The sequence below is a fragment of the Mya arenaria genome, chromosome 11 (assembly GCF_026914265.1).
Source record: "Mya arenaria isolate MELC-2E11 chromosome 11, ASM2691426v1".
NCBI lineage: Eukaryota > Metazoa > Mollusca > Bivalvia > Myida > Myidae > Mya > Mya arenaria.
Window position 1 is genome coordinate 21,942,452 of NC_069132.1, and position 16,910 is coordinate 21,959,361.

The following is a 16,910-nucleotide window of genomic DNA, read 5'->3' on the forward strand; positions in this document are numbered from 1 at the left end:
TTGTCTAGAAATGAAGCTAACTGTTAATATTGATAAATCAAAAGTTGTTGTTTTTAAAAATAGTGGTAGAATCGCCAGAAGTGAGAAATGGGTGTACAATAGCAGATGTATAGAAGTTGTAAATGGTTTTACGTATGTTGGTGTTTATTTTACAAGTAGATTGTCAATGTATAAAATGTCAGAATCTGTTGCCCTTAAGGCAAGACGTGTACTAAATCATATCTATGTTTCTCTGCAGAATTTGTGTTATGTGCCTTACTCGATGTACTATAAAATATTTGATACTAAAATAAGTCCTATTCTATTATATGGATCAGAGCTGTGGGGACTAAAACATATGCAATGTATTGAATCTGTACATGTTACTGCTTGTAAAAGATATTTAAAAGTCCCACCCAGTGCTTGCAATGATGCTATATTAGCTGATCTTGGGAGATTTCCTATGTTTATTATGTCTGCCAAGAGATGTTTGAAATATTGGATTAGAATCCTGAATTTAAATAATGACAGATATGTTAGGAAATGCTATAATATGCTTTTGTATTATGATAACTTGGGCATTGAATCATGGGTGACACATGTTAGAAAACATTTGTATATAAATGGTTTTGGATATATATGGGAATGCCAATCTGTTGCAAATGAGAAAGTTTTCTTGCATCAATATGTTCAAAGGCTAAAAGACCAATATGTGCAAACTTGGAGAGAAAGGATATTCTCGAATAGCAAGTTATTTCATTTTGCAAATTACAAAGATACCTTTGAAGTTGCATTATATGTACATGTTATTGATATTGTAAAGGTCAGAATCTGCTATGCAAGATTTAGAAGTTCTTGTCACAATCTTATGATTGAAAAGGGGAGGCATTATGAAATAGATAGAGACTATAGATATTGTCCATATTGTGAATGTATTGTCGAGGATGAATTTCATTTCCTTCTTGTGTGCCCCCTTTATTCTAAATTACGTGTTAAATACATATCTAGCATGTATCATGAGTTTCCAACATTGCAAAGATTTTATAATTTGATGTCAAGTAGAAATGAGCTAATTATAAGAAATACCGCTATGTTTGTATACCATGCTTTTAAACTACGAAATAATTATTTCCATGATTATTATGTATAGGCATATATTTATGTCATTGTGCATAGTGTATTAATCATGAATTGAATGATATATCAGCATATGAGATTGATAAAACTTCTTGCCATTTTACGCATAGTATATCAATATTACCTTCATATGTGTTGAATTATAAGAAATGATGCACATTGTTAAATATGTCTATGTACTTACACTGATATGTTTGTAAAATAGAACCAATCTATAATATCTATATTACGTTATGAATAATGAATATTGAATTGCATAATTTTCATGACCTGTCACACCTGTTGTATTGATTTAAATATATATGTTTATGTAAATGATTGGGCCGGAGGCCATATATCATAATAAAATTATATATATATATAAGGTTTTATAAACTAAGCTTCTATGAACATGGTTCCTTCTTTATGGTGCAGTTACCTTACTGTGCATGCACATACTAATTTAATTTGATTTAGATCCCTTGCTTTTGAACTGGAGTAAATTTGACTCCTGTTTGTTGCCGTTTCATAGATTTATGGCGGTTTAAGGCCCATTTGAACTCAAATGGCACGCATAACAGGCAACGCAATCTTTTAACATGGAATTGAGTTGCATACAAGCAATTACAAACTGTTTTCGAACTTTCTTGTAAATTTATTTAATTATATTTCTGTAACACTTAGAAAACATATAAACATTCAAAACTAGTCTTTATTAAAATAAGCAATAACAACTGTACTCATAAATAAATATATCACAGGAAAATTAAATGGACATATAAATGAATATGTTTATCACAGAAAAAATGTCATTCATTACTTCCCAGATTTCTCATCATAAAACACATATTTCAAGTATTAATCCTGAGTGGGAGCAATCCTTGTCCTCAGTTTTGAAAGATTCGGCTTCCTTCTTGGCTAAAAAGATACAGAACAATATTTGAAGGAAAAGAAAAACAAAAAAGGATTACATAATGAATGATGAATGACCATAAATGTTCAGAATATTTTATCAATGTTTTTAATGTTATCAAGAAGTCATAAAGAAATCACACTTTAACTTGTATCACAAAAAAAACATTTTTATCATGATTATCTTTCAAAAAAAATCTTTAAAGACTCGAAACTCTTTAATAAAGAAAATCATACAGAAAGTGGGCTTAGATTTGATCCTGTTGTAAGGGACCTGGGGCCTGCTGATGTCTCATACTGTTTGGCATAATTACAAAAACAATTTTATTCAGGATTAACAAGGTACCTGAGCTGGCATTGTGTTGAGGCTGTCCATAGGCAGGAGGGGTACCACCGAGGGTCGCCCATGGGCACACTGGAAGGGCAAGTCGCAGTGGGACAGGTCCCCAATCAACTGATGGCACTCTGTTAATGTCAGGCTGTCACCAAACTTTATGGCACCTGTTAAAGATCAGACAATGTACATGCAATCATAATTTGGCTAAATTCAACTTAGAAAGAAAATAATCCTTGAGAAAAAGCCAATGTACATGTACTAGTATTCATAATTTGGTTGAATTCAACTGCAAAAATAATCCGTTTCAATGCCATAGAAGACCATCATAGTTTTGGGCCGTAATAAATATAAACATAAGGTGCATATTGTCGCTGATAAATCAAATTCAAAGTTCCTTGCAAATATCTTCAGTAGTTCTTGAAATGTGACAAATGTTTTAAAAAGTGTTTACTTTGACACTGACAGCAACACCAAGGCTATGCCAGTATATTGTCATTTTTCTCATAGAATAGACAAGTTAATAACAGTTTTTACTGACACACTAATTTTATAGTCCTTCCTACACGAATACATGCTTGAGGTGCATTTAAATGATCAGTTTTGAAAAAAATAATATGAAATGTTCATGTTTTAAAAGCATCTTTATGTTGAGAACAAATTTTAGTCAAGTATAATTGTGGAAACTGTGTATTGGGTTACCATGGCAAGCCTGGGAGCAGAGAACCTTGTTGATTGTTTGGGGTACGATGCTTTGGGCCCCTCTTGTTAACATGAACACCTAGAACAATGAAATATAAACAAGCTTAACAAGAGGGCCATATTGGCACTAAATCGCTCACCTGAGTAAAAGAGTTTAACCTTTGTAATCAATATAGCTTGATATTTGTTCTCAAAGAATATTGAAAAACATACTGGTCAAACATGTTGCCTGGATAATCAATGACAGGACTTGTCACAGTTGCCTGCACACTGACAGGACTTGTCACAGTTTCCTGCACACTGACAGGACTTGGTGATTGACTGCACACTGACAGGATTTCGCTCATTTGCCTGCACACTGACCGGACTTGATGATTGACTGCACACTGACAGAATTTGATTATCATATCTGCACACTAACAGGATTTCGTTTAGTTGCCTGCACACTGACAGGACTTAATAATTGACTGCACACTGACAGCACTTGGTACAGATACCTGCACACTGACAAGACTTTTTTCAGTTGTCTGCATACTGACAGGTCTTTGTTCAATTGCCTGCACACACAGGACTTTATTCAATTGCCTTCATACTGACAAAACTATGTTAAATTGCTTGCACACTGAAAGAACTTTTAGTATAGATACACAAACAACAAACAGTTTTCCATCCAATAAAATCAATAAACTGCCTTAAGCTCTAATAGTCAAATATCAGAAAACATTCAGCACCTTCCACTAACATCATTGCTTTTTCCATATATATATATATGTAAACATCACCTTCCTTCACATGCTCAAAACCATTTTTTTCTTTAAATGCATAAAGGCTTATCCACTATCCACACAGAAGATAAGATTGTAGAATAATCTACATGAACTTCAATGGAAAAGTCTGATTAATAAATTTATTATTAAGTAAAAATGAAATTTCTTCTAAAGAATAAAGTGTATAATAATTATTTGAATCTATGAATCCAAAAAATGAACAATAATTACCTTTAGGTGACTATGTTGAACACTTAACATTTAAAATCTATTCCCTTGTTACTAGAAATAGAAAGAAGTGGAATCTCCAACAAAATCCCAGACCATATAGCAAGACTTGCTGCCCATGCTTCATGAGTAAACTTTACAAAACTATCAGATTTTAACATTTTGGCCATTTGGTTGTTGTTGTTGTTGATCAATCATGACCTTTGGTGTAATTTTGTAGAGGGTCACCCAAGTAAGCTTTCTGTAAAGTTTAATTGAATTTGGACAGGTAGTTTTAGAGGAGATGTTTTTTATAGCAAAATAGGAAGTTGGCCATTTTGTTGTTGTTGCTGTTGTTGTTGTTGTTGATCAATCGTGACCCCTTGTATTTTTGTAGAGGGTTATCCAAGGAAGCTTCCTGTAAAGTTTCATTGAATTTAGAGCAGTAATTTCAGAGGAGATGTTTTTTAAAGCAAATAGGAAGACAGCCATTTTGTTGTTGTTGTTTTTGTTGATCAATTGTGACTCCTTGTTGTATTTTTTGTAGATGGTCACCCAAGGAAGCTTCTTGTGAATTTTCATTGAATTTGGCCTAGTAGTTTCAGAAGAGAAGTTTTTTAAGCAATTGTTGACGGACGGACGGATGGACGCCGGACTAAGACGCCGTACAGAGACCGATCACAATAGCTCACCTTGAGCACTTCGTGCTATTACTATTATTCTATTTATAAACAAGAGTTATGATTTTTGCTTAACATGTGTATCAAGTTTCATGTGTATATTTTTATGCCCCCTTTTGAAAAAAGTGGGGTATATTGTTTTGCACATGTCGGTCGGTCGGTCGGTCTGTCTGTCTGTCGGTCGGTCGGTCGGAATACCAAATGGTTTCCGATCAATAACTTGAGAACGCTTTGACCGAGGGACCTCATACTTGGTATGTGTATTGGTCATCACCAGCAGATGAACCCTATTGATTTTGAGGTCAGTGGGTCAAAGGTCAAGGTCAGTGTGACCTTTACATGAAAAACGGTTTCCGATCAATAACTTGAGAACGCTTTGACCCAGGAACCTCATACTTGGTAGGTGTATTGGTCATGACCAGCAGATGAACCCTATTGATTTTGAGGTCAGTGGGTCAAAGGTCAAGGTCAGTGTGACCTTAACATGAAAAACGGTTTCCGATCAATAACTTGAGAACGCTTTGACCCAGGGACCTCATACTAGGTAGGCTTATTGGTCATGACCAGCAGATGAACCCTATTGATTTTGAGGTCAGTGGGTCAAAGGTCAAGGTCAGTGTGACCTTTACATGAAAAACGGTTTCCGATCAATAACTTGAGAACGCTTTGACCCAGGAACCTCATACTTGGTAGGTGTATTGGTCATGACCAGCAGATGAACCCTATTGATTTTGAGGTCAAAGGTCAAGGTCAGTGTGACCTTAACATGAAAAACGGTTTCCGATCAATAACTTGAGAACGCTTTGACCCAGGGACCTCATACTAGGTAGGCTTATTGGTCATGACCAGCAGATGAACCCTATTGATTTTGAGGTCAGTGGGTCAAAGGTCAAGGTCAGTGTGACTGTAAGCTGAAAAAAGGTTTTCTGATTGTCCATATTTTATTTTCTTATATAGTAGACAGTAGAAATTTATATGTCACTAAATGCATGAGTTGAAGTATCAGTTTTCAGTGAACATCTAGTTTAATTATGCCCCCCTTCGAAGCAGAGGGGTTATATAATTGCTTTGCACATGTCGGTCGGTCTGTTGGAAGACCAAAGCTTGTCCGAGTGATAACTCAACAATTCCCGGACCTATGGTCATCAAACTTGACATGAAGATTAGGTATGACCAGTAGATGACCTGCCTCATATGCATCCAATGACAAATCAGCTGTCATTTCAGTCCATGCATATTTCATTCAATTGTCCAAATATTTCTGGCAACTTGGCGCTCAGGGGGCATAATGTTTGACAAACATCTCTTGTTCTTTTACATTTAATGTTTTGCATGACACTTCTGCAGGAAACACAGAGGCTATAACAATACCTCAGTCAAAGAAAATTCTTGGTTTAAATGTTTCAAAATTTTCAACTTTTTTTGGGCAATTTATCATATACATGTACAACAACAACTTACTCCAATGTGTTCTAGTATCAACACCTGAAATAAACAATCAGTGATTCGTAAGTAAATAGTGAGTATGATGAAAATTAAATTTTAGAATTATAAAAAGGACAAGTACAATGAAAGATTTTATATGCATTTTAAAGCAGGCCTCAGAATACAAAATTTGAATATATTTCTGTGATGAAATTAAAGTAGGCACCATCTTTATGATGTGCTAGTATGAATAAAGATGAAATAGTATTACACTTTAATTTTGGAGCGTATGTCTAGCAAAACTTTTCTCATATTTATTAACATTTTATACTAAAAGATGAAAGAAATTTACCTTAATGGTGTTCCAGTAGATTTTGTCAGCTGTGGCAGTCTTCTGTACGAGGCAGTCAGGGACGGAAGTGACCAGAACTGTGCAAGGGCTTTCCTTCTCTACCACTATACCTGCAGGGATATCAATGATGTTTGAGATTCTCTTTGTTTATCATACCATCAAGTTTTCAGTTAGACTTCACATTGGCAAGGAAAATATTTGACATGATGTGATCTTTTGGATAGGGAGAGCCAGCAAAGAACCTCAGTTTATGAGTCAACTATGTAGTAAGACCCATAGCTCTGGCTTTAATATTTTTTAGTTGTTCCCCTTGTTTGACTGAAAGACATGCATTGGTATACGCATGAGGTGCTCTTCCTAGTTGTAAAATAGTACATTTAATACATAATACTTTCAAATTAGCACCTTTATTTATCTGTAATTCTAAATACATGTACTGATCATTACCGAGCCTAGTAAACTCTTCCTGGAAGGCTAGAACATTTCTGGTCTCATTCTCTGTGAAGGTGAGCTGTCTGGGGGAAGGCACCTTGTACGACAACAGCTGTCCCCCCTTCTCACCGTGCAGGTACGCACCTGATATGAATAAAATAATAAATAAATGTGATTACCAAGCCTGATGAAAGGCAAAGAAGTCAAGATCTTGATCTCCTTCAAGATTTGAGGAAAGATATCTGATTTTTTTATGTGTATTATCACAAGACAGTAAGCTTGATTATCACCCCACTTTTAAGTTCAAGTATTGCTAAGTTTAGTGAAACATGCATGGATCACCGTAAAATTAGATGCCATACAAAACCTTAACCAGAATTTCTAAGTAAAAAAATAAAGGGGCAAAGTTATCATACTTGTTTGAATAAAGTAAAGTCGAGTTATAAAGGCCCATTATTTATGCTATATTCAAAATAATGTTTGTCTGACTTCATGAATTAAGTAGGTTGAATTTGGACACATGTCGAAAGTTTCAATGCAATACATGATTGCTGAGATGTTGACTTAAATGTGTTTACATTCAAAACCTTAACCAAGGTTTGACGCCGAAGCAGACGCTAGGGTGAGTAGTATTGATCTCCTTATTCTTTGAATAGTTGTGCTAAAAAATTTTTTCAGAAGTTTAATAACTCGAGGAAATTGGTAAGTGTGTAATATTAGTATGTGAACATTTATTGTGTTACAGAGATGGAAGCGGCTGCTAAAGAACTTAAAAAATTCTTGACTGTTACCTTCAGTGAGGAGCTCCAGCCTGATTCTTTCATGGGCAGCATGTTGGTCCACCAGCACCAGCATCTCCGTTCCTGTATCACATATACGCATTGACACAATTGTTAGGTTGTTAAGTAAGTTACTTGGTTAGCATACATGCTTCTCATCGATGTGTCCTGTGTTTGATTTCCTCGGCATATATGAGTTTTTTGGTCACCAAGCTAAAAAGTAGGTTTCCTCAGGGTGATCAAGTTTCACCCACAGCACAAGACAGGTCTCACATAACATCGATCCAATCAAATGATTTATAATCAAAGAAGACTTTAGACTTAAATTGACGCATCTTAAAATTATTCAACACTACCAACATTACTACCAGTACTTGGTTTTAAACAAGCCCTGCTATTTATAATTCAGACATTGAGCAAGTCCTCCACACATTGTACTTCTTCAGGCCTTGCGAGTTTGTTACAATTTTGACTGCCACAATTTAACGGCCACAACCTTATGTACCTGCATCGCCAGTCTGATCTAGGGCTGCAGTAAACACACACGCAATAAACTTGTTGTCCAGCTGACCAAGCACCTGATAAAAAAAATGTACAATCAGTTAAATCTGGCTACATACAATAATATGTATAAGACAGTTTTCTATTTTATTGTTCAAGCTCATTCCTCCACAAAGACATCGCCAGACAGATTCACGTTTGTGTAGATACAATCACTTCGGGTCAAGACCCACATCAGTACTTAAATTGGCAAGGTAAAATATAAATGACTTGAAAATCAAACTATACCGTATACCATTACTAGTAACATGTAACATTAAGAACACAGCCATGAAATGAAAAACATAATTGTGAAAGGTGCAAATAACATGGGACAATAAGTCCTTCATAACTAAAATGATCTTCTTTCCTTTACTCTGAGACTGCTTTAATTTTTAAAGGGGGCTTAATTTTTGCAATTTTTCACAAATTGAGCAAGTTGTTGTTTCTTTCTGATGATCACATAATGATGTTGCAAATTTTGAACCGCCCTTTTTTTATCAAAACCAAAACATTGTGAACAAGCAAATTCGTTGAATTGATATACCCCGCCTGATTGGGCTATGTCAAGGTAAGGAAATCAATTGTTAGTGAAATATATATATATGAGTTTGATTGCAACTGTTTAAAATAAAAAAAAATATTGTAATGTAGCACTTAGAATTGACCAAGAAATCTAGTTTATGACTCCATGTTACCCAGTTCCAAACTAATCTAAGATTTCATCAAGGCAAACATTCTGATCAAGTTTCATGACCCCACATGACCTACTTGTTTCAAACTATTCCAAGATTTCATTGAAGCAAACATTCTGATTAAGTTTCATGGAAATAAGAGCAGATGTATTGCATCTAAAGTGTTCCCAATATTTCTGTAAGATATGACCTAGTGGCCTAGATTTTGACCCCATGAGACCAATTTTAAAACTCTTGTACGATTTCATAAAGGCAAACAATCTGACCAAATTTGAACATAACTGACTATTCAATACAATGTTTGGTTCGTAACATAATTTTTCAAAGATTTCACCTACTGACCTGGTTTCTGACGCCATTTGACCTATTGACCTTGTTTTTGACCCACTTTAAAAACGCAGTCGAAATTTCACCCTAGAGAACATTCTGAACATGTTTGAACATAATCCGACCAATCACCACAATAAAATAGTTTCGGACAATATTTTTGAAAGATTTGTTCTAGTGACCTAATCTTTTACAACATGAGACCCAGTTGCAAACATGTCCAAGACTTCATCAAGGAAAACATTCTGGTCAAGTTTCATGAATATTAGACCATACATAATGCCTCTAATGTGTTTCAAAGATCTTTTAAGATTTGACCTAATGACCTAGTTTTTGACCCCATGTGCCACACTTTTACAAACAGTCCATTTTATATCAAGGGGTACATCATGACTAAGTTTGAACATAATCCGACCAATCATTTCCATTAAGGACAAAAAAATTCTAAGATTTAACCTAGTGACCTAATTTTCGATCATATGTGACCCAATTTTAAATAAGTCCATGATTCCATCAAGGAAAACATTCTGATTAAGTTTCATGAATATTTGAATATGTATAATGCCTCTAGTATGTTCCAAAGATTTTTCTAAGATTTGACCTAGTTTTTGACCCCATGTGACCCACTTTTACAAGTGGTCGAGATTTGATCAAGGGGAACATTCTGACTAAATTTGAACATTTTCTGATCAATGCCTACCAAGATATGGTACCGGATGGACGGACGGACGGAATGACGGACAACACACAAACAATGTCCCCCTCCCAAAACCTTCGATTTGGCGGGGGATAATAAAGGACAAGGTAAAGTTAACCAATCTTCAGAACATAACATGTTTCTATAAGTCTGCCTGTAAAATTCACACTCTCAAACCTTAATAGAATAGTTCATAGACTATTTTCAAAGACTGCGGAAGTAAAGAAGTTCATTTGTGAGTAAATGGTAGCATTTCCACACAAAGAAAATTGGTCCTGTTCACAAATGTATATATGGTGACTGACTATTGGTTTCATAGTTATTAAACACTGTCTTTCAAACCCACGAGTCCACTGGACTAAAATTGCTTTAAAATATTTATTAAAGTAAATGTAAGTCCAGTGGAGTTGTGGTATCTTTAGGATATCTGACCTTTGGTAATTTTGCAGATTGTTAAGAGGTTATGACCTTGACATTTTTCAGGCTGGCTTTGTTGAAGGTGCAGGTATTCAGGTTCTGCACTGACTCGCCGGGCCTCAGGTACGAGAAGTCTGGTATTGGCACGTGCAAACTGCCCTAAAGAAATGAAAAACTTCATCATCAGAAACTTCAGCAGTTTGAGGAATATAATCAGCTCTGGCCAATTTAGTTGTTTCATGAAAAAAGACATGGGTGAGGTAGAGCTTCTCATACCCAAACTACTTTTTTCACATTCATTTCTGTTTCTTTTTGTATGTTAGGTTTATATAAATATAAAGAATAAGTTTCATCTTTAACCTTGCTACAATGTACCTTCAACTGTTTTTCATTTTCTTCTCAGCATTTGATTACTTCAAAACTGGTGCGTATCATTAGGCCATATCAAAAGTTCGGGTTTACCCCTATTATTTTATATTGAATGGACTGTAAAGTTTGTATACATATTTTAGAACATATGAAAACATCTACTGGTACTATAAAAGTATAGTGTATTTTTACATAGCAGTTGACACGCTATGTGAAAATACAATAAAAATGGCATACCTTCATGACTTTTTCTAAATTCTTCAACAAACTGCCAGCTGCTTCCATCTCTGTTAAAAAATAAATGTTCACATACTAATATAATTTACACAATTATCAGTTGTACTACTACGAGTAATAAAATAATGAGCATTTTTATATTGTAATCAATGTTGAATTATCTATCATCAGTTTTAGCGGAGTTCTTCTGTGTTATCCCACCTAAAAATATAAGCTTACGATGCTATCAAATCTAAAAGGAGATGACCTTGAAGATTTACAAGAAAATACTTTTAGGCAATTCATGAATTTGTAACTTGTAACATAATTACCATTCGCCTCCCATTTCCACTCATTTCTTCCTCCTGTGCTAGTTGCAAAGTTTTCATCTGCCATGTCACCATTTCGACTGGAGTTTCCGTCACAACAGACACTGTAGGAGGATCCAGATGTTTCTATAGCACTGCAGTCTTCTTCCCTGGTAAGACCTTGCCCTGTTACAGAATGAAGCTTTCTCATATTTGTTTCTACTACATTTTCTTCATTTGATGACTGATGACTCTTTGTCTCATTTTCAACACAGCCATGCTCTTTGCCAGATGTTCCAGTAGAATAGCTATTTTCATTTCTGGTATTTATTCTTTTGTTTTCAGCGCCATCACAACCAGCATAATTGTTAGAATTAGTTGCTGTTTCCATGGACACAGCCCCACCTTCCCAGTCAGCTTCAGAGAAGACAAGAGAAGTTTCAGTAGAAATCTCCAGCTCATTGACAGTTCTTTCACTTACATCGTTCTGTGAAAATTCATCTTCCATATACTTGTCAATTTTATCACAAATAAGATCGTTTATAGAATCACTTGTTGAATTCACACTTGCTTGAGATTTGTCAAAGATGTCACTAAATGTAAATTTCTCTCCAATTTGGTGGAGGCTACCTGAAATTTCAAAATCATGCGGACCCACACCATCACATTCCTGGTCAGAAATTTTGTGCAGAAGCTGAGTTAAACTGACAGACTCACAGGTATGGTTTTCAGATTCAGAATTTGCAAATTTTTCAGTAGCATTAGCTGCCTTTTTGTTGTCATCTTCAGAGACATGCTCAACATGTGACTCACTGAAAGCATATACATCATTACTTTCACTTTCATTTCTTTTAACCTGATCTTCAATAAAGGCACTTTCAGAAATAGGTGAAAAGCCAGTGGAAACATTTCCAGGTGATTTTATTTCCACATTATCTGTGTTTTTGATTGGTGAAAATCCATATGATTCTGAAGTTTTCAAAACATTCCTTTCATTGTTGGGGTCTAGCTCATCAGTTTCATTTATATCAGTTAATTGTGGAACAAAACTCTGGGTACAGGCAATTTCTTCCATATGCATTATGTTTTCATCATTGGTATTGTTACTATACATGTCAATCTTTGTTTGAATGCCGTCTTCCAACTTCGAATCACAGTTACTTATACAAATGGGAATGGTAGACCTATTGCACAAATCTTGATCACAGTTATCAGCATCTGAATCAGAAATCTTACAAACTTTTTCAGCTACTTTTTCTCCAGCTAGGTTAAATTCAAAGGCCCTTTTCCGACCATGACTACCCTCCATTTGATCAGGAAGTTCATAGGCGGATTGAGAGCTTCTACAAAATTCATTGTTGTGGTGATCAATTTCATTTAATTGTTTATCTTTCATATTTAAGATTTCTATAGCACTGGCGACACTTATTTTTGGTGTGTTCAGTTTAACAGCAGTATATTCTGGTTCTACTTCACCCTTGCTTTGGTCTATCAATTTATTGTCGCTAGAGTAGCATGGAATGTAAGAAAATGAAGTCTGTTCATTTGACAATAAAGGTTTAGTCATAATTGGCCTTGCAGCTGTGGGAGTATTTTCTTCATCACTGATGGTATTTGATGTACTTTGAACATCATGGTTTGAGATTTTCTCTGGAACTGTTGAGTGTTCATCTGGCAATATCTTGTGTTTTCCTGGTAATGTCGTTTTTTTTGAAGACTTGTTCGAATGGACAATTCTTGACCAAAACCTTTCTTGCATAGGGTGAACATCAGTCCTTTCACCCAGTGAGATATATTTATTTTCTGGATTTTCAGTAACAGCATCTTTTGTCTCAACTATTCTTCGGAACCTCTGTAGAGAGCTGTTGAATCTCTTTGTACCTGGCTTCAAGACCTGGGGAATAATTCTGTGCAATCTTTTCAGGCTTTCATCAATACTTGCAGCAGAATGCTTGCTAGGAAACTTTCCTATTGATTGCTTAAAGCGTGATAAACTGCACACAGGAAGATCGGGGAGTTTCTGTTTTTCTTTTGTAGCAATTTGTTTCTTATTTAATTCATTTTCATCATATGCATTTTTGTTGAAAACATTTGAGGTACATTTCGTTGCATATTTCTTTTTGCCATCTAATTCAAATGACATTGAGCCTTCAGGCTGTGATAAAATCTCCTGTGTTGAATCAATATCAGTATCTGTCTCAGCACCAATATTGCGCTGCCCTAGACCGAAAGCTTCTTTACAAAGTGGACGCTGTCCATTTGTTGCAAGTGGAGTTTTGAATTGATCACTGTCAGTGTCTGTAATATCAAATTTGTTTGGTCGTTTTGCTGTTTTAGATAGCAGCACATCAGTCAAGTTTTCAGCCGAGATAACTGCAGGTTGTTCTTTGTTTGATTCATTAACAGTTTTAGAGTCTACGTTCTGACTATCATTTTCTTCTTCCATTGAAACCTCACTTTTAGCAGCTGCAATCAATCCATTTTGTTCCTTAATGAACTGTTTTGTCAAGGTTTCCACACAGGCAAGCACTGAGTCCCAATCCTTAAACTCAACCATGGTTTTAGCTGGCTCAAATGTGATATCATACACAGACACTGGGCACCTTATTTGCATAATAAACACTGGGTATACATCAGAAAATTTGGGAGGACTTTTGAATACATACTGATGCTCTTTTGCGATTTCTGGGGAATCTGATGGAAGTTTGTATTTAGGTTTCAGGGTGTGCAAGCTCAGCATAGTCTGTCCAACAAGCTTATGAATTCTAGTTTTCTTCACTAATCTATCATTTACATACACAAATTGAAGGTTTTTCCTTGAGTGTCCTTCACGACCAAGATATCCAGTCACAGCAAAACTTCCACTAGAACCATTCACAGTGACCAGCATTTTGGCTTTTCCAGGGCTATACAGTTGTGAGAAAACAGCTACAGTGTCCACACATTTCCTTGTCTGGAAGATAATATTGCCTGAACTGTCATTGCGTAGTGTGAGTGATATATTTGGCCTGATCAAAGCAATGCTCTCCAGGATTTCTCGAACCCTCTCAAGCTCGTACACCTTGTTGAGAGATTTCTGGCGCACAGGGAAGTTGCGGAACAACTCATGTACAGTCACTGTGGTCCCCTTGCTTGGCCTGTTCACAGTGGACTGAGTCACTGAAAGAAAAACATCACTGTGAACAATCATCAAAATTACCCTTTTGAAACTTTTTTGACATTTAAATTTCACATTTAATATAGGGCTTGTTACATTTTTTTAACCCAAGAAGAATCCAGATAATGGCTTATTGATTAAATTTATGATTTTGATCACTGGGCTTATCACTTTGTCAACTGGACAACAGCACTTATTCACCTGTCATCTGCTTCCCTTCCTGGAAGAGTTTACAGTATGTGTGTGCGGAGTGGCTGGAGCGAGTGGTGACCTCCAGGATGCTACAGCTGTCCCGAATACTGGCCAGCGCCTCCCCACGGTATCCATAGTGGGTCAGGTTCTCCAGATCACCTAGACCATGACACTTACTGGTGCAGAATCTGGTGGACAAGTGAAAGTTAAGATGAACATAAATATATGCAAGTGCCAAAGGCCAATTTTCAAAAAAGCGGTAATGCATTGCAATGTCTATATAACCTAGAACTCAATCATTTTAAGGGTGAGTCTAGGGAATGCTGATGCAATTAAGTAAGTGAAGTAAGCGAGACTAACATGCACATAATTATGCAACCAACCTATTGCCCAGAATGTTAAGCTGGTCACTGGAGATGCCCAACCCATTGTCCACCACCTGAACCTTGAAGCAGTTAAGATCAAGCCTGACAGCGACACAGGAGGCTCCTGCATCCAGGGAGTTCAGCACCAATTCCTCAACACACTGGCTCACACTCGTGATAGCAACCCCTGTCCTAATGTACGACTGCACTTCTCTAGGGAGCAATGCAATCTTCATCTTTTCACAAGTATTATCTCCTGGCTGCACATCAGATCTGCATCTTGAAAACTATAAAAGTAATTTATAATGTAACATGCGAGGCCTAACATGCAACAGATCCCTTCAGAGAAAAGCATGCTCAACCCTGAATGGGTTTTATATGTATTACAGTATAGACCCTTAACTTCCACATGGAGAACTGGATATACCAATTTGCATATTACTATACCAACCAAGTACATCAATGTACCATGAACACACTTCAGCCATCAGCGGAATGTTACACCATGAATGAACTTCCACCTACTTTGGAAAGATACAATAATAATAATAAAATGGTCTAGTAGTTTTTCAATACTGTTTGGATGAACAAGTTCAAATTCTTCCACTAATGCTTACCATCAATTTTTTACCATGCCCTGCTTTAATATTATATAAAATCCAGAATTTAAGCAAGTCTAGAAAGTACTTCAATAAAGAGTAAAGTCACTAGTTATTGCTAATAATGCCTATCAACACTTCACAAATGCTTATTACATAATTTTTAAAAAAGAATTTGTAGGGAGCGGTAAAACACTAAGACGTCATATTTTAACATACCTTAATACATTTTTGAAATGTCCGAGATGAGTCCGCTAAAGCCAAACGCAGACTCAGCAACTTCGCAACTTATTGAGCAATACTTGAAGTAAGCACAATAGAAAAAATGACGCCGTATAATCGAAGGCTACATCCAACCTGATAATAGGTAGTGTATCTGTCTATATAGGACCTGGGTATTTCGTAACCTTTCTATTGCGTATCCGCTGAATCTTGGTTATTTCGTTACCATTCTGTTAGTCAATTCGTAACCGTCAAGAAAGCAATTGGTCATATACCATCAGTTAACGAGGTGGTGAATGGTGCACTTAGCACCTCGTTAAGTGTATTGTTTGATCCTGAATATAATATGGCACAGCAACCAAGACACCAATTGGGAGTCCGCATTACTCAAATCCTTGCTAATAACAAGCCAATAATTAGCGTTACTCAAATGAGCCACATTCCGTTCTGCATACTTTTAAACCGAATTCCGACAAAAACAGCCTAAAATTCAAATGTTGGGAGGGGTTGTCGAAGAAACAACACTTATAACAGTCTGATTGAACTGCTCTAAGGGAAGACATCTCTTGGAAATAAAGAGTATTTGTTGGTGGCAGATACAAGTTTGTAAGAGGAGTTGTAATATCCAAATGCATGTCTGATCCATTCTGAGGAAGGTCATTACTGAAGGCTAAAAAGATTAGTGGCCTCAGTTTAGATATCCCTTGGGGACTCCAGATGAGACTGGTATGGATTTTAATAAAGACCGGTAAACAACAACAGTCTGATGCCGATGTCAAGAAACCCTCTGATCCGTTTTAGAGCAAAGCCTCTGATGTCATAGCCATGTAGTTTCAGGGCATGTTTCTCGTTAGTGACTTTGTCAAAAGCCTTGCTAAAGTCAAGTAAAATAAGATCGTCAACCAGCATAAGGAGCTGGGATTCACAAGAGCACTTTTCCCTGAAACATTTTTCTCTGAAGCCATGTTGGAGCTCATAGAAGGCATTGAGCTTAGTATAAATGTGTTTTGAGATAGAGGATATGCTTCTGTGTTCTAATGTTTTGCACGTAAGTGAAATGGGGCTGTAGTAGCAGGGACTGAACGCTCAGCCTTTTTGTAGACAGAAGCCACATTTGCATC

The 16,910-nt window shown here is 36.2% G+C and overlaps 1 protein-coding gene across 2 annotated transcripts; it reads right to left on the reverse strand.

The window, feature by feature from the left end:
• Window positions 1–1,743: 1,743 nt before the first annotated feature.
• Window positions 1,744–15,879, reverse strand: LOC128209378 (DNA mismatch repair protein Mlh3-like). 2 transcript variants are annotated; one of them, XM_052913402.1, is made up of 14 exons: window positions 15,787–15,879; window positions 14,987–15,255; window positions 14,613–14,791; window positions 11,279–14,413; window positions 10,968–11,017; window positions 10,413–10,520; window positions 8,191–8,263; window positions 7,698–7,769; window positions 6,922–7,050; window positions 6,475–6,584; window positions 6,159–6,182; window positions 3,044–3,122; window positions 2,354–2,508; window positions 1,744–2,013 (listed from the first exon to the last, which is right to left on the reverse strand). In XM_052913402.1, the coding sequence occupies exons 2-14, from the start codon at window positions 15,202–15,204 to the stop codon at window positions 1,954–1,956; spliced, it is 4,392 nt and encodes a 1,463-aa protein (XP_052769362.1). In that variant the 5' UTR covers window positions 15,205–15,255; window positions 15,787–15,879; the 3' UTR covers window positions 1,744–1,953. The 2 variants fall into 2 exon arrangements, with proteins under 2 accessions (XP_052769362.1, XP_052769361.1); XM_052913401.1 differs by lacking the exon at window positions 15,787–15,879 and adding an exon at window positions 15,437–15,459 and having other exon boundaries at window positions 14,987–15,247.
• Window positions 15,880–16,910: the final 1,031 nt, after the last annotated feature.

What these genes read in the sequence shown, in the direction of transcription:
- LOC128209378 (XM_052913402.1), bottom strand. Translation starts at nt 15,204, where the DNA reads ATGAAGATTGCATTGCTCCCTAGAGAAGTGCAGTCGTACATTAGGACA. An exon ending in GTGGAAATGGGAGGCGAATG is followed by an intron (nt 11,018 to 11,278) that starts GTAATTATGTTA and finishes ATTTTTTAACAG; the next exon opens with AGATGGAAGCAGCTGGCAGT. An exon ending in TCAACACAATGCCAGCTCAG is followed by an intron (nt 2,014 to 2,353) that starts GTACCTTGTTAA and finishes GTATCTTTTTAG; the next exon opens with CCAAGAAGGAAGCCGAATCT.